Consider the following 22,858-nt stretch of genomic DNA (forward strand, 5'->3'; position numbering starts at 1 on the left):
AATTTTGTCATCAGTAATGCTTGACATGTCAATTATCTCACAAGCAAGCTTAGTTTGGGATAAAAAATATCCTCTATAAAAAAAAGCGACTTCAATACCCAAAAAATATGTCAGAAAACCTAAGTCTGACATCTCAAATTTTTCAGTTAGTACAGAGTTAATTTTTTTATTTTCCTTGATATCATCACCTGTGATTAACATGTCATCAACATATAGAAGCTATGTCACACGGACTCGGCTAAAGGGTTGCCGCACCCGCGTCGACACGCACGGACTCGGGTGCGGACTCGGGTGCGGCTTTGGACTTGGCCCGGACTCGGTCAACTCTGAGTCGGACTCGGTCAACGAGTCCGGGCCGAGTCCGACCACATTTTGGACTCGGTCAATTTTGATCGAGTCCAAAATTGTCCAGTTCGAGTTTTAAATTTTGTTTTGGATCCGGGTCGGGTCGGGTCCAAACCCGACCCAGATCCAAATTTTTTGGCAGCCGAACCCTAAAAGGGGTTTATCGACAGGGAGAGGGGCTTACCCTCTCGATTTTGCCTCTCCCCCTCAGCCCCTGCAGCTTTCTCCTGCAACCACGCCGGCGATCCGAACTCCGGCGACAGGCAGCCACCGTCTCCCCCTCTGTCAGGTATGTCGACCCTGCTCGTAGCCTCCCTCCCTGCACCCTCTGCTCGCAGAGGAGGGGCTCGGCCCCCCTCCCTGCACCCTCTGCTCGCAGGGGAGGGGCTCGGCCCCTCCCTGCACCCTCTGCTCGCAGGGGAGGGGCTCGGCCCCCCTCCCTGCACCCTCTGCTCGCAGGGGAGGGGCTCGGCCCCTCCCTGCACCCTCTGCTGGCAGAGGAGGGGCTCGGCCCCCCTCCCTGCACCCTTTGCACGCAGAAGAGGGGCTCGGCCCCCTTCCTGCACCCTCTGCTCGTAGGGGAGGGGCTCGGCCCCTCCCTGCACCCTCTGCTGGCAGAGGAGGGGCTCGGCCCCCCTCCTTGCACCCTTTGCACGCAGAAGAGGGGCTCGGCCCCCCTTCCTGCACCCTCTGCTCGCAGGGGAGGGGCTCGGCCCCTCCCTGCACCCTCTGCTCGCAGAGGAGGGGCTCGGCCCCCCTCCCTGCACCCTCTGCTCGCAGGGGAGGGGCTCGGCCCCTCCCTGCACCCTCTGCTCGCAGAGGACCTCCCTGCACCCTTTGCACGCAGAAGAGGGGCTCGGCCCCCCTCCCTGCACCCTCTGCTCGCAGGGGAGGGGCTCGGCCCCTCCCTGCACCCTCTGCTCACAGAGGAGGGGCTCGGCCCCCCTCCCTGCACCCTCTGCTCGCAGAAGAGGGGCTCGGCCCCTCCAATATTCCCTTTTTTATTAACTTTATTTTATTTACTTATTTAATTATTTTCTTTTCAGTTTTCACTTTTCAGATATAATGGCGAGTTCTAGCGGTAGTGTCAATACATTTGGTTCAAGTTCTAACCCTGAATTAGATGTTTCTCAACCACTTTGGAGGCTTGTGACAAAAGGGATAAAAGCTAGTAGTGGTGGTGGTGGGAATGTGCAGTTTCATTGTAATCTATGTAAGACTGTTTTCACAGGTTCTTATACGCGTGTGAAAGCACATCTTTTGCATATTCGTGGTCAAGGAATTAGGGCATGTTCTGGGGTTGACAAAGACATGTTAAAGCAATTAAAAAAAGAACAAGAGGAAGCTGAAAAGAAGAAAATTGCAGAGATGAAAAGCGATTCGATTAATTTGTCTTTTCCTACCGCTAGTGATACACAAGAAGAGCTTTTAAAGAAAAGAAAGATGGAAAGCAATAAAACAATACAAGCGTCATTCAAAAACATGGCAAGAGCAGAAATTGATAAAAAGATTGGTCGATTCTTTTACTCAAGCTCAATTCCTTTTAATGTAGCTAGAAGTCCATACTGGAAAGATATGATTACATCTTTGGCTAATTGCAATTTGAGTGGTTATGTGCCTCCTAGTTCAGAAAAACTAAGAACAGTCATTCTTGCAGAGGAAAAAAATAGAATTGAAGACTTGCTAGAGACCCAAAAATTTGCATGGAAACGACATGGAGTGTCGATTGTTTCTGATGGGTGGACTGATATACAAAGGCGACCACTGATAAACTTCATTGCTTACTCACTAAATGGGCCAATCTTTTTGAAGACTGTTGATGCATCTGGAGAGTATAAAGATGCTGAATATTTAAAGAGATTATTTGTTGAAGTGATAAAAGAAGTGGGTGAAGAAAGTGTGGTGCAAATCATTACTGACAATGCTCCAGTTTGCAGTCGTGCAGGAATGAATTTGGCAAGTGAAGATACATATTCACATATTTTTTGGACTCCTTGTGAAGCACACAGTTTAAATTTGGCACTTAAGAGTATATGCAATCCATCAAAAGATGATGCACATGCACATGAAATGTGCTTATGGATTGAGGAAATAGAGCATGATGTTCGAAATATTAGAAATTTTGTTGTAAACCATCATCATGCCCTTTCTATATTTAATAGGCATTCTGATCTCAAGTTACTGAAAGTTGCTGAAACTCGTTTTGCTTCTCTAATTGTTATGATAAAAAGAATTAAGCAACTCAAGAATGCATTGATGATGATGGTGGCTGATCAAGATTGGGATTTTTACCGTACTGAAGATGATGTCAAGGCTCAAGCTATCAAAAAATGCATCTGTGATGATTTTTGGTGGGATAAAATTACATATTTTGTTGAATTTACAGAGCCTATTTGGGAAATGCTGAGAGAAGTTGACAGAGATGTACCCATGCTTCATAGAATTTATGAAATGTGGGACAATATGATTGAAAAAGTTCAAAGTATCATTTTTAAACATGAGAAGAAAGATATTGCACTTGATGATTCAGAATTTTACAATCATGTACATTCAGTTTTAGTGAGAAGATGGGATAAAACCAATACACCTTTGCATTGCATGGCACACTCTCTCAATCCAAAATACTATGCAAAAAAATGGTTGACAGCAGGTGTTGGTCGTGTTTCTCCAAATGAAGATCCTGAGATATCAAAAAATAGAATGATATATTTGGGAAGAGTTTTTAATGATCCTCACATGTTTAAGGTTGTAAATAGTGAGTTTGGCAAGTTTTCTACTGGAAGATTTGATTCTTTAGCAGCACTTGTGGCAAGGGACGAGGAAGATCCCCTTAATTGGTGGGCAACATATGGATCAGAGACACCAAATCTGCAATGTCTTGCAATGAAGTTGTTATCTCAACCTGCTACATCATCTTGTTGTGAAAGAAATTGGAGTACATATGCTCAAATTCACAACATTAAAAGAAACAAACTCACTAGTAAAAGAGCAGAGGATTTGGTATATGTTCACTCAAATCTACGATTAATTTCTCGCCGCACCAAAGAAGAGTATAGGTACTTTTTTTTCTTTGTATTCAAAGTTTGTATTTAAATATTTCATATTTGTATTCAAAGTTTTAAGTTAGATACTAATATAGTGATTTTTTGATGCAGTTGTGGACCATCCAAGAATTGGGATGTAAATCCAGAAGATTTTGACTTGGAGGGAGAACATAATTTACATACTCTCAACATGGACTACATCGATCCTGTTCTTCCTTCTAATTCAAACGATGAGGCAGATTTATGATAAGTTTTATTGTTTATCACACTCACAAGCTTCTTTATGTGTTATATTTTGGTAAGTTTGTGTTGTTAAGAATTGCTTTTTTTTTGCTTTAAAATTTACAATCTTTATGTGTTAATTTATTGTTATATATATATAATTATAATATTTAAAATATATATATTTATAATATATATTTTTTAATATATATATATATATATAGCCGAGTCCCCGTGTCCAGATTTTTTGGAATTGCGCCGCACCCGTGTCGCACCCGCACCCGCACCCGCACCCATGTGACATAGTATAGAAGCAAGATCACAATCCCTGCATAAGATTTCCTTACAAATAAGGCAGTGTCAGTGTAGCATGAGACAAATCCATTTTCTATTATTAAACGGTTAAATCGATCATACCAGGCTTTGGGGGCTTATTTTAGACCATAAAGGGTTTTTCGTAAACGGAGAACCTTACCATTAGGGCAATTGATGCCAGGAAGAGCAGTCATATAAACTTCTTCATTTAAATTCCCATTTAAAAAAACATTTTTAACGTCCATTTGATAAATATTCTATTTTTTAATTGAAGCGATGGTAATAAGATATCTAACGGTAACCATCCGAGCAACCAGAGCAAATGTTTCATCATAGTCTACCACATATTCTTGACCATATCCCTTAGCAATTAGACGTGCCTTATATCTCTCAAGGGTCCCATCACTCTTGGTTTTGATTTTAAAAACCCACCTACATCCTATACTTTTCTTTCCTTTAGGAAGATCCTGAAATTCCCATGTTCTGGCTTTCCTAAGGGCCCTTAGTTCATTTTCCAAGGCTTCTACCCATTCGTCCAGCTTTTGAGCTTCTTCAAAAATTTTGGGCTCAACATATGAGTGAATGGCGCTAAGGCACGCTCTATGTTTGGGAGAAAAGGAATCATAGGATATGAATCTAGAGAGAGGTCTCCTATTTCTCTTAGTTCTTTGAGAACTTATTGTCTTGTTAGGCTCACTATATTTTTCTATAGCACTTTTAAAACTGCTTTGGTCTCTATGTCTGTATACAACAGGCTCTCTAGAAGTTCGATCATCAGCCTCATGAAAGATGAAAGGCTGAGGAGGATGGTTATTCTCTTCTACTTCATTTTCACTTGGTGTGAATTCATCATCACTATTATCATCATTTCTTGATAAAAGTTCAAATAAAAAAGATTAATCCATGTTTTCCTCATGAGATTCAAAATTTTCAAATTCACTAACATTTTCTAGAAAACTTACATTTCTAGACACATAATTTATCATTTTTGACATCACAACATCAAATCCTTTTTGGGTCTCAGAATACCCAAGGAAAGCACATGGAATGACTTTAGGAGAAAGTTTATCATTTTTATTTGTCAGAATAAAGCATTTGCACCCAAAAACCCTTAACCTGCTATAATCAGGATTCCTTTTATACAAAATTTCAAATGGCGAGATTTTATCCAAATTTTTGGATGGAAGGCGGTTGATTAGATAAACAGATGCAAGAGTCGCTTCGGCCCAAAATATTTTTGGGATGTTTTGGGAAATGAGCAGAGTTATGGTTGTTTCAATAATATGCCTATGTTTTCTTTCGGCCAAACTATTTTGTTGGGGTGTTTTGGGACATGATTTTTTATGGATTATCCCATATTTCTCAAGATAGCTTTTAAAATCATTTGAGAGATATTCTCCTCCAGAATCAGATCTAAAGATTTTTAGATTTGCATCAAATTGATTCTTAATCATCATATGATAAGTCTTAAATGTTGTAAAAACTTCATGTTTATATTTGAGGAAATATATCCAGGTAAATCTAGAGAAATCATCTACAAATATCACATAATAGGAGAACCCTCCCTTTGAAATAACAGGAGTCGGTCTCCAATGAAATGAAATGAGGATCTTCGAAACACGAGCTTTGATTAACAAGAGCAAGTGTCAAGAATGACACTAAAGCATAACCCTTAAAAAGGGTATAACTGGAAACAAAATAAAAATAAAAATGTATTCTTTATTGATATGAAAAACCAATTGCTTAAGAAGCATTGGAGTAAAATACAAGAGGGGCTGCACCCCTTTATATACACAGCTGAAAGAGGACTCAATAGAGCTGTTGGGCACAGTCCAACAGCTCTATTTAGAGCTGTTGGAATGTGTCAGTCCAACAGCTCTATTAAGAGCTGTTGGACTGTGTCAGTCCAACAACTCTATTGCTAGTCAAGTCTGGACAGGACTTGACTAGCAACAGTCATTCTAGTTCAAACTGAACTAGATGACATAAAGACAAAAAATAAAAATAAAAGAAAAAAAATACAGAAAAGAAAGAAATAAAAAATGTATTTATATATATATATATAATAATATAATATTATTATATATACATATATGTACAGTTTTACATTTTAACACTCCCCCTCAAACTTACGGTACAATGAGCGAAAGTTTGTCTAAGAGAAAGTGAAATCGGAGAGCAGCGAGAGGCTTTGTAAAGAAGTCTGCTAACTGATATTCTGAAGTGACATATGGCAAATCAATTATCCCGTGTAGATATTCCTCTCTGACGTAGTGACAATCCATTTCGATGTGTTTGGTGCGTTCGTGGAATGTTCTGTTACTGGCAATGTAGATCGCACTTTTGTTGTCACAATACATTTGTGAAGCATTTGTTGTTTCAACTCCCATGTCAGCAAGCAGACGTCGGAGCCAAACTACTTCCATGGTCGTGGTTGCCATGGCTCTGTATTCAGCTTCGGTGGATGAGAGAGATACCTTCTGCTGCTTTTTACACCTCCACGAGATTAATGATTCCCCTAAAAAGACACAAAAGCCAGTGGTTGAGTGTCTGTTATTGGGATCACCTCCCCAATCAGCATCAGTATATGCAATTAAATCAAGAGAAGAGGAGGAAGATAAGAAAAGTCCTCGTGAAAGAGAGGACTTGATGTATCTGATAATACGCATGACTGCTCCCATATGAACAGAAGTAGGAGCATGTTGAAATTGACTTGCTGTATGAACAACATGTGCTATATCTGGTCTGGTAATGGATAGATAGGAAAGTGCCCCGACAAGCTGTCTGTAAGGAGTAGGGTCTGCAAGGAGTTCTCCATCATCAATCTTCATTTTAACATTAACAACTTCTGGAGTGTCAACTTTCTTATCATCAGTAATACCAGACCTGAAAACAATATCAAAAGCAAATTTAGTCTGAGATAATAAATATCCTTTAGGAGAATAAGCAACTTCAATGCCTAAAAAATATCTCAACAAGCCCAAATCAGTCATTTCAAAATGAGATTTAAGAAGTGTTTTGATTGTTTCAACTCCCTGTTTATCGCTTCCGGTGATGATCATATCATCCACATAGAGAAGAAGCACAATGATCCCTGCATCAGAATTCTTAATAAACAAAGCAGTGTCAGTTAAATAGAATTGAAAACCAATATCAATCATAACACGACTAAACCTATCATACCAAGCTTTTGGTGCTTGTTTAAGTCCATAAAGAGCTTTTTCTAAGCGAAGGACTTTACCCTTAGGAATACTTAGACCAGGAGGGGGTTCCATATATACTTCTTCAACTAGCTTTCCATTTAAAAAAGCATTTTTGACATCCATTTGAAAAATAGACCATTTTTTGATAGAAGCTAAGGCAATTAAGGTTCGGACAGTAGTCATACGAGCCACCGGAGCAAAGGTTTCTTCATAATCAATCCCATATTCTTGGGCATAACCTTTGGCTACTAAACGGGCTTTATATCTTTCAAGAGTACCATCACTCTTGGTTTTAATTTTATAAACCCATCGACATCCTATAGTTTTCTTCCCTTGAGGAAGATCTTGAATATTCCATGTAGAAGCCTTTTCAAGTGCATCTAATTCAGCTTTCATGGCTTCTATCCATTTGATATCATTTTTTGCTTGAAAATATGTGGATGGTTCTTCATATGAGTGAATTAATGCAATAACTGCCCTATATGTGGGTGAGAAAGACTCGTATGATACAAACTTTCCTGGAGGCCTCGAGATTCAGGATGATTGTCTAGTTGGAATGTTAGAATATTTCTCAAGTGCACATGGAGTATTAGACTCTTGTCGCCTGGAATATTGAATACTAGTATCTCTATGAACTTCTTCATTTTCAACATTAAGATCAATAATTCTTTGATCATCATCAAAGTTACAGTCAAGGTCATATTCATCAGATGTTGATGTTAGATCTAGCAAAAAGGAGTACTCAGTGACGTCTTTTAATTTTCTAAAATCAAAGAAGCTCTCCTTTTCAAGAAAGGAAACATTTCTAGACACATATAGTTTATTATTTTTGAAGTCAAAACATCTATAACCTTTCTGGTTTTCAGCATATCCTAAAAAGGCACAGGGAATCGCACGAGGGGAAAGTTTATCATTTTTGTCAGTAAATATGAAACATTTGCACCCAAATATTCTTAGTCTAGAGTAGTCTGGAGAAATGTTCATAAGTTTTTCAATGGGAGTGATATTTTGTAACGAAGAAGATGGCATCCTATTAATGAGATAGGTGGCAGTTAAGGCAGCTTCTGCCCAAAAGTCTTTAGGGACTTGATTTGCTATTAATAAAGTCCTAGTGGTTTCTATAATATGGCGATGTTTTCGTTCTGCCAGTCCATTTTGTTGAGGTGTATAAGGACAAGATCTTTGATGTGTGATGCCATGCAATTTAAGATAATTTTGAAAATCTGTGGATAAAAACTCTCCCCCTGAATCTGTGCGAAAAATAGTAATATCATTTTGAAACTTGTTTTTAACCATACTATAAAAAGTTTGAAAGTATGAAAATACTTCAGACTTATGTTTGAGAAAGTACATCCACGTATGTCGGGAGAAATCATCGACAAAAATAACATAGTAAACAAATCCTCCTTTAGAAATTACTGGTGCAGGACCCCAAACATCCGAGTGTATTAATTCAAGTGGTCTTGAAGAGAAAAAGGTTCTGTTCTGAAATGGTAATCTTTTCATTTTGCCGAGAATACAATCTTTACAATCAAATGATTCAGAGTTACAAAATTTCCCTAGATTTGGAAAATGTTGGATTTTGGCTATATGTGGGTGACCAAGTCTCTTATGCCACAGTTCCAACTCTATTTTTTGAATATTATAACAAAAAGCTTTCTTCGGCATTTCCAAAAAATCCATGTAATAGAGTCCTCCTTCTCTATGGCCTTCCCCAATCAGCTTGCCTGACTGGCGATCCTGTACCCAACAACCATGAGAAGAAAAAGAAATATTACACCCATAATCAAAAATTTGAGATACAGATAAAAGATTTAAATTTAATTTGGGAACATGTCTAATTTCTGGAATAAATTTTTTTTTTGTTTTATAAATTTTTTCAAAATTTCCTATTCCTTCTATTTCAAGAGAAGTCCCATCAGCAGTAAAGACCTTTGACACACTTGTTTTATTTTTAACACATTTGGATAGACTTTGATTATTTGGGGTCATATGAAAAGATGCACCAAAGTCAAGAAGCCAAGAAATTTTACCTAAATCAGAAAAAGATGAGGTTGCTGCGCCGGTTGAAGCTTCAGATGAGGAAGAGGCACCTTTGATGAGAGGCTGAAGAATCTCCATTAGTTGGGCCAGGGAAACTGGTGCATCCTGATCTTTAGGCTCCGATCCAGCAATTGCAGCTCTTTTTTCTCTCAACTCCTTAAGTTTGGGACATTGTGGCCTGTAGTGTCCCGGTTCATGACAGTGATGACAAATAACTTTCTTCTTATCATAGTCACCATTTTGTCGGTTAAAGTGAGGAGGCCTATATGATCGAACATGATTCCCTGGTCTAGACACGGCTAAAACGAAATCATCTTCAATTTTTAAAGAACCTTTCCGGAGACGATTTTCTTCCATTGTTAACTCTTCAATAGTTTCAACAATAGAAGTAATTTTTCCCCGGTGAAGTAGGGCCGATTTAGTGGTTTCAAATTTCGGCCTTAATCCAGTGATAAACTGGTAAAAATGTTTAGCATCGAGTTGTTTCTGACGAAGCTCGATGTCTTCGGCACAATGCCACTTTGGTTCTAAAAGGGAAAGTTCTTCCCAAAGTTCGGACAACCCATTGTAATATTCACGAATAGTTTTGTCTCCTTGTGTCATCATTCGAACTTTTTCTTGGAGGTTGTACACGTGTGCAATATCTTTAAGGGAATACATATTCTTAAGGTATTCCCATGCCTTATCGGCATGATCAAATTTGGCAAGACTTGAGCATTTTTTAATGTCAACGCTATTGATAAGCCATGACATTATCTTCGCATGAGATATTCTCCATTCTTTCCATTTCTTCTCGTATGAGGCAATAGCCTTGATTTTCTCTTCTTCCGATAGAGGGACCTCTTTATCTCCCTCCTTTTTAGTAAGAGATAGCTTAGGTTCCGAATCGGAACCATCCACAATCCCCCATAAGCCTTTTCCCCATATATGGTGCTTCATGATTGAAGCCCATGTTACATAGTTCGTATCGCTTAGTTTCATAGGCATGATGGTGACTTTATCATTGTCATCCATCGATTACAAGGAGAGAAAGAATAGGGATAGAAGAGAAACAAGAAGGAAAATGAAAAAGAAAGAAAAAAAAAACAATACAACAAGATGTGAAATCTTCTCCAATGAAGTGATAAAACACTTCTCTTCAAGTGACGAACACTTTTGCAAACGGGCACGGAAACCGAGGTAGCTTTTCCTCAAGATTTAGTACTTCCGCGGCTCTGATACCATGAAATGAAATGGGGATCTTCGAAACACGAGCTTTGATTAACAAGAGCAAGTGTCAAGAATGACACTAAAGCATAACCCTTAAAAAGGGTATAACTGGAAACAAAATAAAAATAAAAATGTATTCTTTATTGATATGAAAAACCAATTGCTTAAGAAGCATTGGAGTAAAATACAAGAGGGGTTGCACCCCTTTATATACACAGCTGAAAGAGGACTCAATAGAGTTGTTGGGCACAGTCCAACAGCTCTATTTAGAGCTGTTGGAATGTGTCAGTCCAACAACTCTATTGCTAGTCAAGTCTGGACAGGACTTGACTAGCAACAGTCATTCTAGTTCAAACTGAACTAGATGACATAAAGACAAAAAATAAAAATAAAGGAAAAAAAATACAAAAAAGAAAGAAATGAAAAATGTATTTATATATATAATAATATAATATTATTATATATACATATATGTACAGATTTACATTTTAACACCCAAACATCCTAGTGAATGAGTTCAAATGGTTTTGTAGTAAGCATGGATCTTTGATAATATGGCAAACTTCTCATTTTTCCAAGTGTGCAATCATTACAAATAAAATTTTCCTTACATAAATGTTTGGCAAAAGGAATATACAAATTTTTTGTGATATTTGGGGTGACCAAGTCGTTTGTGTCATACATTAATGTTTTTGTGATACATCATATTACAAAAAAAAACTTTTGGAATTTAAAGAAAGTTCACATAATAAAGATCTCATTTTCTAGAGCCTTCCCCAATCAATTTCCCGGACCGGCGATCCTGTATCCAACATTTATCAGATGAAAATTTAATATCACATCCATGGTCTTAGAGTTGAGAGACAGAAAGCATGTTTAAATTTAGCTTTGGAATAAATCTGATTTTCGGAATAATTTTTTTTTTCTTTAAAATTTCCAGTGTCTTTAATTTCTAGAGAAGTGACATCCGCAGTTGAAACAAAAGATGGTGATGAATGTTTTAGAAAATCGGATAAAGAACATATGTTGGGGAACATATGAAAGAAGGCACCCGAATCTAAGAGCCAAGAGATCTTACCAGGACAAGGAGAAGTAGATGTAGCTGCTTTGAAAACAGTTCTCTTAAGAAGCGGTTGAGGTGCTTCCACTATTTGATGAAGAGAAAGAGGTTCATTTGAGGAAGTCACATTATCTTCCTTTTGAGAAGTGGTGGCCATGGAAAGCAGCTTCTTCCATTTAGGGCACACAGGTTTGATGTGCCATGGTTCCTTACAAAAATGACACACAAGTTTGCTCTAGTCCATTTTTTCTCCTTGACCCTTGATTTTTGAAGTGAGAAGGCTTATAAGCCCGTACATTGTTTCCCGGTCTTGAAACAACATTAACGACATCACTTTCTTCATTAGATGAAGTCGTAAGAACACTCAAATTGTTTTTGCTAGAATTCATACAAGTTTCCTCCCCACTTAGCTTCGTAATGATTCAAGCGAAGGGAAAACGAAAGAAGAGAGGAGAGAAGACCTAATTTGCTCGAACTTGGGTCTAAGACCATTCAAAAAATTGAAAAATTGATCCTTTTCCAATTGTTTGAACTAAGATCAATAGCTTCTCCACTCCACTTAGGCTCAAGCATTGCGAGTTCTTCCTATATGGATGACAATTCCGTAAAATATTCCCTTATGGACATTTCATTTTGTTAAAGGGTCAAAGCCCTTTTTTGGAGTTAGTATTTGTGAGATAAGTCTCTTGATGTGTACATTTTCTCAAGATAATGCCAAGCTTCATATGCTTTCTTGAACTTGATAATATTGACATTGATTTTAGTTTCAACCGATGAAAAAATCCAAGAAAGAATTTTGAAATTTTTTATTTCCCATTCCTCATGCCTCTTGGAATATTCTTCAAGAGCCTTGACTCTTTCATCTCCTTCAAGGATTTTTATTTCTCTTCTCTCCATCAAGGTGATCTTAGGCTCCGGTTCGGGAATCGAGCCTTGGACATAGCCCCAAAGCCCTTTTCCTTTAATAAGCGCCTCCATAATCCCGGCCCAAATGGGAGTCTTTTTCACCCATTAGAGAGAAGAGAATAGACAAAAACTCACGTACCGTGATAAGATTTTTGGTCTTGATGTAGGAAATTTCTAAAATATTGAAAGAAGAGAAGCCCCCACTCCAATCTCCAAGAAGCCAAAGGCATGTTTTCCGAGGCACTCGAAAAACAAAGGATCACATGATCTTCGATCTTTGACCTAACTCTGATACCATGTAAAATTGTCTACGAAGAGACAATACGCATACAAGCACTAATACTTCACAAAAGATGTGCACAAAGGTACTCAAAGAACACTTCAACAAATACGCAAAAAGGCGTAGAATAATGCAAACATGCACAAATGCATGTAATACTATGTCACATGGGTGCGGGTGCGGGGATGCGGCACTTCCAAAAAACCCGGGTGCGGGGGTGTGGCAGGGGCAAAATTGTAAAAAACAAAATTATATATATATATATATATATATATATATATATATATAATTTTGAAGTTTTAATAGTTGAACATTTAACATTAAACATTGTCATAATATGATTCATCATGCATGCAGTATATCAACCTAAATATCAAATTATCAATCAAATAAGTAAAGCAATTACATAAATCGACCTAAATATCAATCAAATAAATAAAGTATAAAAGAACTAAATTACATACCAAAGTATATCCTGATGAAGTAATGGATGTTAATAATTTTCTTCTTTATCATCAAATGCATCATTAGAAGGAATACTGGGCTCAGCTAAATCCATGTTTGTTATGTTGAAATCATGTTCTCCCTCGAAGTCACACTCTTCTGGGTTTAAATCCCAAAATTTGGATGTTCTTTGTTTGCGTTATAAACCCAATTTGAAAATGATAAATACAATACAAGTATATTTAAATGAAAACTAATAAATAATCAAATAACTAAGAGAGAAAATTAGTACCTGTATTCATCATTGCTTCGCGAAAGTAATCGAAGATTTGAATGAACATATATTAAATCCTTTGCACATTTGCTGGTGAGTTTGTTTCTCTTCATGTTGTGGATTTGAGAATATGTGCTCAAATTTCTTTCACAACAAGATGAACTAGCAGGTTGCGATAACAATCTTAATGCAAGACGTTGGATAAGAGGTGTTTCTGATCCAAATGTTGATCACCATGTGATAGGATCTATATTATCTTTTTCTCTCGCGAATAATGTCGGTCCATATAATCTCGAAGATGAAAAATTTTCAAACTCTTGTGTGACTTGATGTAGAAGATATGCTTCTGGAAAAAGTCTTGTCATACACATATTTCTATGTCTTGATAGCTCTGGGTCTAAATTTGGAGGGACACGACCAATACCACAAGCCCGCCACTTATTTGCATAATATTTTGGATTAAGAGAATGTGTCATGCAATGCAAAGGAGTGTTGCTCTTATCCCATCTTCTGACTAAAATTAAATGAATATGATTAAAAAAATCTGAATCATCCAATGCAGGATTTTTTTCTTCATGCATGAAAACTATAGCTTGTATTTTTTCAATCATATTATCCCACATTTCATAAACTCTGTGAAGCATGGGCTCATCCTTATCAACTTCTCTTAACATTTCCCAAATAGGTTGCGTAAATTGAAGGAAGTATACCACTCTGTCCTAAAACTCATCATCAAGAATGAATTTCTTTGATATCATCATCAGCACGATAGAATGTCCAATTTTCATCAGTCACCATGTTAATCAAAGCATTATTCACTCTTTTAATCCTCTTCATCATCACAATGATGGACGCAAAACGTGTTTCAGCGACCTTCAACAATTTCAAATCAGAATGTCTATTAAATATAGCATTAGCACGATGGTGGTTAACAACAAAATTTCTAATGCTTTTGACATTTCTTTCTAAATCTTCAATCCATGAACATAAAGCATATGCTTGTGAATTTTCTTCTTCTTTAGGGTTGCAGATGCTCTTTAGGGCTAGATTTAAGCTGTGTGCTACACAGGGAGTCCAAAAAATATGAGGGTACTCACTCTCCAAACTAACATTGCACTTTTACAAACTGGAGCGTTGTCTATAATGATTTGTACCACTTTCTGATCACCCACTTCTTTTATCACTTCTATAAACAATCTCTTCAAATACTTTGCATTTTTATATTCCCCAGATGCATCAACTGCTTTCAAGAATATTGGGCTACTAAGCGAACAAGCAATGAAAATGATTAACGGACGCCTTTGAATATCTGTTCATCCATCAAACACAATAGAAACTCCATTTTTCTCCCATGAATATTTTTTAATCTCTAGCAACCTCTCCGCATTTACCCTCTCTTCTGCAAGAAGCGTGATTCATATTTTTTTTGAACTTGGAGGCACATAACCACTCAAATTACAATTTGCGATGTTACTAAATCATTCCAATAAGGATTTCTAGCCGCATTAAATGGGAGTGAACCAGAATAAAAATACCTCCCAACTTTTCTATCCAATTTTTCTCTTCCATATGTATTGAATGTTGCTTGTATCGTTCCTCTACCTCCTACATTGACTTTTCTTTTTTTTCAACATCTTCTTGGTGGCTTGCAAATGGCACACTGACTGCAGAAGAATCAGCCATTACCTTTCTCTTCTCATATTCTTCTTGTATTTTCTTGTATTGTCTTCGCATTGCCTCATCAACTTTTCTGCATCCTAAAATGCCATGTCCTGGTATCTTCATCAAATGATCTTTTATTCTTGTATAAGACCAAACAAAATCTCTTTTGTAGAGCTTGCATCAAAATCTCTTGTTTCCACCACCTCCTCCGATTTTTGCAAGTTTATCTACATGTACCCATAGTGGCCCCACATTATCAATCCCACTACAACAAAACTAGCAGCAGAACTCACATGTTGGGATGAGGATGACGCAAGTCCTTTCCCTTTATTCATCATTTTTATCCTGAAAACCCAAAAAAATACATTAAAATTTTCAAATCAATTATACTCGACCCTCTCCCCCTGTCAAAAACACAAGGAGAAGGGGGGGCTCAGCCCCTCCCCTGCCAACCCAACAAGAGAGCGAGAGCGAGGGGGGGCTCACCTCTACCCTGCCGACCCAAAAAGAGAGCCAGAGGGGGGAGGGGCTCGGCCCCTCCCCTGTCGACCCAAAAAGAGAGCCAGAGGGGGGAGGGGCTCGGCCCCTCCCCTGTCGACCCAAAAAAAGAGCCAGAGGGGGGGGGGGGGATCAGCCCCTCCTGTGCCGAAAAACAAGGGAGCAGGGGGGGCTCGACCCCTCCCCTGTCGATCTAAAAAGAGAGCCAGAGGAAGGAGGGGCTCGGCCCCTCCCCTGTCGACCCAAAAAGAGAGACAGAGGGAGGAGGGGCTCGGCCCCTCCCCTGTCGACCCAAAAAAAAAGCCAGAGGGGGGAGGGGCTCGACCCCTCCCCTCCTGTGCCGAAAAACGAGGGAGCAGGGGGGGCTCAGTCCCTCCCCTGCCGACCCAACAAGAGACCAAGAGAGGGGGGGGGGGGGGGCTTGGCCCCTTCCCTGTCGACCCAACAAGAGACCGATAAGGGAAGGGGGTGCTCGTCCCCTCCCCTGCCGACCCAAGAAGAGAGTGAGAGAAGGTACATACCTGCGAAAGGAGAGGAGGAGCCTAGGAGGCGGAGCTGGGGCGGCGATGGGAGAGAGCTCAAGCTCAGGGGGAGAGGAGAGGAGAGACTAGGGCAAACAAATTTTTTTGCCCTAATCCTCCTTTTCATCGGGGCTTTTTTTTTTAACGCCCAAACAGTGGACAAATATGACCTTGGGTGCGTTGACCGAACCCAGGGTCGTGTTGACCGCACCCGGTGCCGCCCCTGCGTCGCATCGCGTCGACGCGGGTGCGGCATCTGTTTTGCCGAGTCCCTGTGACATAGATGTAATACAAATATATTGAATAAAAGGAGAGAAGCTTGAGACTCTCAAGCCATACCAAATACAAGGGGAAGACCCCTATTTATACACAACTAAAGGAGCCACCTAGGGGGCTCCCAAAGGAGTCATAGGGAGCCCCCCAACGGTCACATTTGTGACCGTTGGAGGCTCCCCAACGACTCTTTGTGGAGCCTACCTAGGTGGCCCAAAACTCGAAAAAGAAAAAGAAATAAGAAAAGAAAAAAGAGAAAAATAAAAGAATAAAAAATAAATACAATCATATTTCAAATAGAATATGCGTAAATTAGGAATTTACAAGAATACCTTTTCGGGTAAAAAAGAGAAAAGACACACACACACACACACACACACACACATATATATATATATATATATATATATATATATATATATGACGAACTTGAATACATTTTAACAAGGATGTGGGGAAGAGGGCGAGAGATCGTGGGAAGAGGGAGAGGTGGGTCGGTTACCCACTCTCCAGCTGCGTGAATAACGTATTCACGCAGCTGCCCACTTTATCTTCCTTATAAGCGTAAACCCTTTTTAGGGTTTATGTGCTTTTTTTTCGTGATTTCATTTTAACGCACCAACGGGTGCGGGTTTGGTTCGACCGAACTCGTGACCCGTGACCCACTATAGTTGGGTCCATATTTTGGGCCTATCCGGATCCATCCACGGATCCAGATCTTTTTTTATATACTAATATTTAAAATTCCGAAGAAGGATCCAACTTGAATTACTATAGATCTAGTTACGTTATCCTGAATTTCACGTAACTATAATGGGTCTAGGATCCGATTTATCCATAAATCCATATAAGAGATCCGAATCTAAGGATCTAAAGTTTTCATCATACTCTCATTTGGAACCATGGATCCAATTTAATATTCATGGATCCAAGCCAAATATTATGGATTCCAAGCAACGTATTTCGGATCAAATTAGAAATTTTAATTGGACCCACATCATATTTAAATCTCCGATGTCCAGGATCCAAATGAAGTAATGTGGATTCCCAAACCTTGCATAGGCTATTACTAATCCCAATAAAGTGTTATAGGTCCGATATAGAAATTTTCTCATTAAAAATCTGATTTAAAGTTTCGTGAATCCACCCAATTCGTCTTGGATCCAATATCAAATTTGATCATGATATTGAGGATCCAATACCAGAGATCCGATCCATTTGACCGAAATTTATTATTAAATATCCAATTTAATGTTCATGATCCGATATCTAAGATCCGAATGGAATATCAAGGATCCGAACAAGATATTAGGGATCCAACATTGAAAATCCAAACAGGATATTCGAGATCCAAATACGAATAACAAATAAAATAATAATAATATCCTTGCACCAGCTTAAGGACATAAATTTCAAGTTTATTTAATCGGTAAAATTCATGGTTATTACATATAATAAGCTCTGCCCATTAGGGACAGAATGGTAATTCTGTACATGTAATAGGCTCTACCCTTTAGGGGCAGAACTGATATTTTTTGTCATTTAGTCAATATAGTTGTTGGGAATTTCCAACAAATATAGTTGTTGGGAATCTCCAACAGCGATATTTCTAGCTATTGGAGTCTTTCCCAAGAGTCATATGTGTCCTCTTGGCCCTCTTGTTTGTACATAAATAGGGACCTCTTGTCCCATTAAATGTTATGCTTTTTCCTAATGTATTCTTTGTGCATTCCTCTCTCAATAATATATATGTATATATTTTTAAGTGTATTTTTGTTGGCCCTTAGTGGCTTATGTGAGTGAACACATTTTGAGTGTGTTTTGTACCTCTTGTGTAAGGTTTGAGTCTTTTTACTTCATTACAGATCTATTATAGCTAAGCACCACTTGCACTAAATATCATAATACATCCATGTGGAAATTTTGTTTGGATTAAATTTATTTTAAAGTAATTATCCAGAAAGCTGCACAATGCAAAAAATGCTTTGTCTAACAGTTCATAGTTCATAATATGTCATTTATCAATAACATGTGCTTAAAGGTGCCACATTGAGTTCAATTTTGGTAATGCAAACAAGCTTGCAAATTCTATATAAGCATTTCTACAACTTTCAGTTGTCCAATCGATGCAATGAACTTGCCAGATTCCATCCAATTTATGGGAGAATGTTGGTGGTCTCGGTGCTAGAGACAACTAATTGTTTGAGATGAATATTCTAATATTAGAATGTAAAATAGAGTTAAAACTGAGGTCCAATCAATATTTATGTGTCAAAGGGCAAAACTTTGAGTCACTTATATGTCATATTTGTTGAATGGTTGCTCATTTATTTTAAATATTTAAAAGTTTCAGGTGGTTAAACATAAATTGTGCTTTATGCATCCATATCTAAATTACCTTTAATTCTATTGTCTCATAGCTTGACATTAAATTTGCTATGCAGGCACTGGAAATGGCATTGCAAAATCTCTCTTAGATTCAGTTGATGAAGCTTGTGTGGCATCAAATGCTATCTTTGCAGTTATTCGAGGTCTAATATGTTCTCATTATTCTCAGGACATTTCACTTTGTTAAAAATATGAAAAATATCCAACTCCTGGTGCTCCATATCCAACTATTGTACCCTTCCTTTTAGTACCTAAACATGCTATGTTTCATCTGCTTGGTACTGGTGTGAGCTCTTCACAAGGCTTAATTATGTTTAAGCAACATTTTACATGGTTGTATGTTTTGCTTATATGTGGTTCAGGCCATAAGCGTGCACTCGATGTTGCTACTGTCTTGCAAGGGGAGACAAGGTTTTTTAGTGTGTTGATGCTCACATGGGGTATGCATATGAAAATTTCTTACTGGGATTTGATTGTTGGTTTCTTCTTTTTCTTCTTCAATTGACATGCAAAGCTATTTTATAAGGCATAGCCAACATTCAATTCAGTGGCCAATTACTTTAAATAGGCTCATGGCCCTTTCAGGTATTGTGGCAGATCTTGATATTGAATCTGAGAAATATAGATGGATGGGAAGTGCTCGATTTGATTTTTATGTAAGTCTAATACTATTTCTTTCTTTTGGAATGTACCTTGAAACTTTTTATGCATGAATAACCTGATAGTGTGGCGTGCTTCTCACATTTTTATGTGGAACATGGGTAGCACATTCAGAACCTTCTTCCTTTTCCCTTTGTGTCACTGGATCTTAGAGTTCTTTACTGCATCAGGTGGCTTAAAGTGGTCTCAGTGTAGATGCTTAGTGCTGTATTCTTTAAGGGCTCTATCTGGAACATAAAACCATCCTGCATGATTTCCACTAAAGGTCGTAAGCTGATCCAATAAGTGGATAACATGAATACTTGGAGTTTATATGAAATTTCTTTTCGTCTTTGTACTACATTGGATTTTCATGCTAGAATCCATTATTTTTCACATTCAACCAAGGTATAAGCTCAATCAGGTCCCATGGTCATGACCTTGGCAAGTTTGCTTCATGGTTAAGCTGTTAAATGGCTTTGTCAGGGATGTATTGATTGACTAGTTAAAAGTGGATAATTTGATGGCTACGGTTAGGACATCATTTTTGAGGGTGGAAACACTGGATATCTTGATTCTTTATTGTTGGTGATACTTGAAGTGGCACGTGATGATGATGGTAGTTTGCTAGATAACTCATTCACTGCTATTATGGGTATTGCTTTCTATTGCTACATGAAAGCTGTGGTCTCTTCACTATCTGAACAAAAAGAAAATCTTCTTTGGCTCCAAAAGTTTGTGAAGCCATGATGAGTCAGAATAAAGGAAGTATGTATAAGAGAGTGGGGGCATATGGCAAACTATGTCGAAAGTTATAATACAACCAATACTAAGTATCTAAACAGAATATTTCAGAAGCCATTTTAGCTAATCTCTCTCTCAAGCAATTAAGAGAAATAATTAGATGACTGCTCATCAATCATCTTAAACTCTTCATCATCTTCTTCTACTCTATGTGACTTCGAGTAATTTTATACATATCGGGCCCGGGATCTGTTACCTGGATCCAAAAGGAAATATATAAATGGGTATTAAAAATATATACGTAATAATAATGGGTAATTGGGTTGGACCCAAATGGATCCAATATGTGGATACGACCCGGATCCATGTAGATCCCTCATTCTTGGCCGACCCGGATCCACGTTAGAGTGGATCCGGCATGATTCTTGCTAAAAATCAAGAAGGGGGGGGGGGGTGAACACCCCAAATTTTCCAGAAATTCCAAAAATTTTCAAAAATTCTCTTTTTGACCCTAACTCACATTCTCTGAATAAACTGGGTCAATTTTTTATCAAAATTCTTTCATTTCCCATATTCACTGGAATCCAGACTCAAATTTTCACTTCTGACCCAATTTCTGATCCAAATCGGATATCTGGATCTAATTCTGATCCTGAATCTCACTGAACCATAGTTCAAGAGAGATATTTTATATGCTGGGTTGTCTCACTGAACCATAGTTCAGGAGAGAACCTCACAACTGGACCACTTATTTGGGTTAGCGCCCCCCTACCACGTACCTAAGGGCCATAGTCCGAGGTATATCGGTAGGTGCTCAAGGATGTTGGGAAGCCATTACCTTAGAACCGGAGAAATATTTTATATGCTACGTACTTCGAGCTTCGACTTGAGTATATTGGCATACCTTGATTGGAATCAGATGATTTGAATCATAGAGTTAGGATTAAGGTCTTACAAGCCATTTCAAATATTACATTTAGAGTCGTCTTCTAGAGAGTGCTATTCTGTGCATCATTGCTTGTATAAATTTGATTCTTTTGTGGATATTATCTTGTAAAATCTTATTACAAAACCCTGGATATTTGTTTCAAAATTTCTTCTATATTTCAAAATCCAGGATTATATATTTCTCATTCTTTATTCTTTCATAAATTTTTAAAACCCTGGACATTCTTTTAAGTCTTCCTCTATCTTTTCAAAGGTCCAGGTGTATTTTTCTCTTTTCTTTTCTGATTTATTCAATTTTCTTTGATGTTGCCTGCAATTTTTCAAAATATTCAAGGTCTTGTCATCCATCTTCAAAATACTCTTCTTCGTATATTTTATCTTCTTCATATAAAATCCTTTTTTATCGGGATATCTCTTTTCAAATCTTTTAAATTTTTCCTTCACTATCTCTCTTCCTTTCAAAAAATTCTTCGATCTGAACCCTTCCTTTATTCTTCAGAAAGTATCGACATTCCATCATGGTTCAAACAAGAGCAGGAATGAGGGCAGCTCAGCAACACGATGACAGTGAGGTGGAGGAAGTGAACTCTCCCAGATTATCCCGGAAACATGATTCAGAGGAAGATGATGTCAACCCAGCAATGTACAAAATATTCCAAAAGATGATGGCAATAATGATATCCGAACAAACTGGGGCAGGTTCGAAGAAAACATCCTCTAAAAACAAAATCAAGAGAAATCCAGTGAAAAAGCATGTTAGAATCAACAAAAGGAGAATCCAGCAGGACAACACTTCTGAGGGTACAAAATCGAAAGAGGAGGATTCCGAGGAAGAGCAATTTGTATTCGTCCCAAGACATCTGCGACAGCCCAAGAAGATGACAGAAGAGCCTGAATCAGTGAACAAGCCTAGAGACGGGGTCCCGACAGAAGATTCAATTCAATTACTGACTAAGATGGTCAAGGATTTGCAAATCCGAGATAAGGGAAAGAAAGTATATATCAGACAAGACTTCTACCTCGGTCTAGATGGGGACAACAGCTTAGAAGACCTCCTCAAAAAATTCAGCGAAGACAACCGTGCTCTTTTCTTATGCTTCCCGCGCAGTCTCGAAGGCATAGCAGCTAAGTGGTATGCAAAACATATCAACCCCGTTGAGCTGCGAGATTTTGACAAAGTTGTTAATCTGTTTGTGGAACGATTCATGTTCAACACTGAGGCACTGCAAACCCTCAATCATTTGTACAATCTGAAACAGGATGACAAGGAAAAAGTCATAGATTTCATTCGCAGGTGGAGAGACACATGCAATAAAATGAGAACCCCCATCTCAGAGGAGCACGCGCTCCAAGTTATTTTGAACAACTTTTCTCAACCTCTCAGGAGCCTTATTTCCACCTACCCATCAAAATCGTTCATCAAACTCATTGAACGAGCTGAATGGCTCGAGATGGGAATGGATAACGGAGTCTATAATTGTATCACCCTAGCAAGGAACAGTCAAGATGCAAAGAAGAAAGCTCATTTCACTCTTTCTGCTAATTTCTCATCTAACAACAAGGGTAACAAGAATGATCATGGAAACAATTCAGAAGGATCCAGAGGTCAGAAAGGAAAGTTTTTAACAATAATAAGCCTTCCCAATCCAATCCTCAGCAACGAGAGAAAAATCAGGAAAAACTAAAGCGCAAGGACTGGAGTCCTGACCGCGAGTTCACCTCTTTAGAACAGACACTTGAGGAGGTTCTGGAATATATGCTCACGAAAAATATGATTCGTCTGCCAAAAGTTGTCGATCCTCCAGTAATCTTGGGTAAATTCAAGGAATAGTTCTGCAAG

General features: G+C 38.4%; 1 protein-coding gene across 4 annotated transcripts in view; it reads left to right on the top strand.

The window, feature by feature from the left end:
• The window catches only part of LOC149844527 (sphingosine kinase 2-like), an 80,687-nt gene that overhangs the window by 33,590 nt on the left and 24,239 nt on the right, over positions 1-22,858 (top strand). For 3 of the 4 annotated variants that reach the window (XM_089994673.1, XM_089994667.1, XM_089994679.1), the window contains exons 5-7: positions 18,744-18,830; positions 19,050-19,127; positions 19,273-19,343. In XM_089994673.1, coding sequence (XP_089850799.1) covers positions 18,744-18,830; positions 19,050-19,127; positions 19,273-19,343 — 236 coding nt within the window. Of the gene's footprint in view, positions 1-18,743; positions 18,831-19,049; positions 19,128-19,255; positions 19,344-21,517; positions 22,727-22,858 lie in introns of those variants that run through there. The other variant, XM_089994663.1, reaches the window with a different exon arrangement.

This window comes from Nuphar pumila, chromosome 2 (genome assembly GCF_984573655.1).
Source record: "Nuphar pumila chromosome 2, dmNupPumi1.hap1.1, whole genome shotgun sequence".
Taxonomy (NCBI): domain Eukaryota; kingdom Viridiplantae; phylum Streptophyta; class Magnoliopsida; order Nymphaeales; family Nymphaeaceae; genus Nuphar; species Nuphar pumila.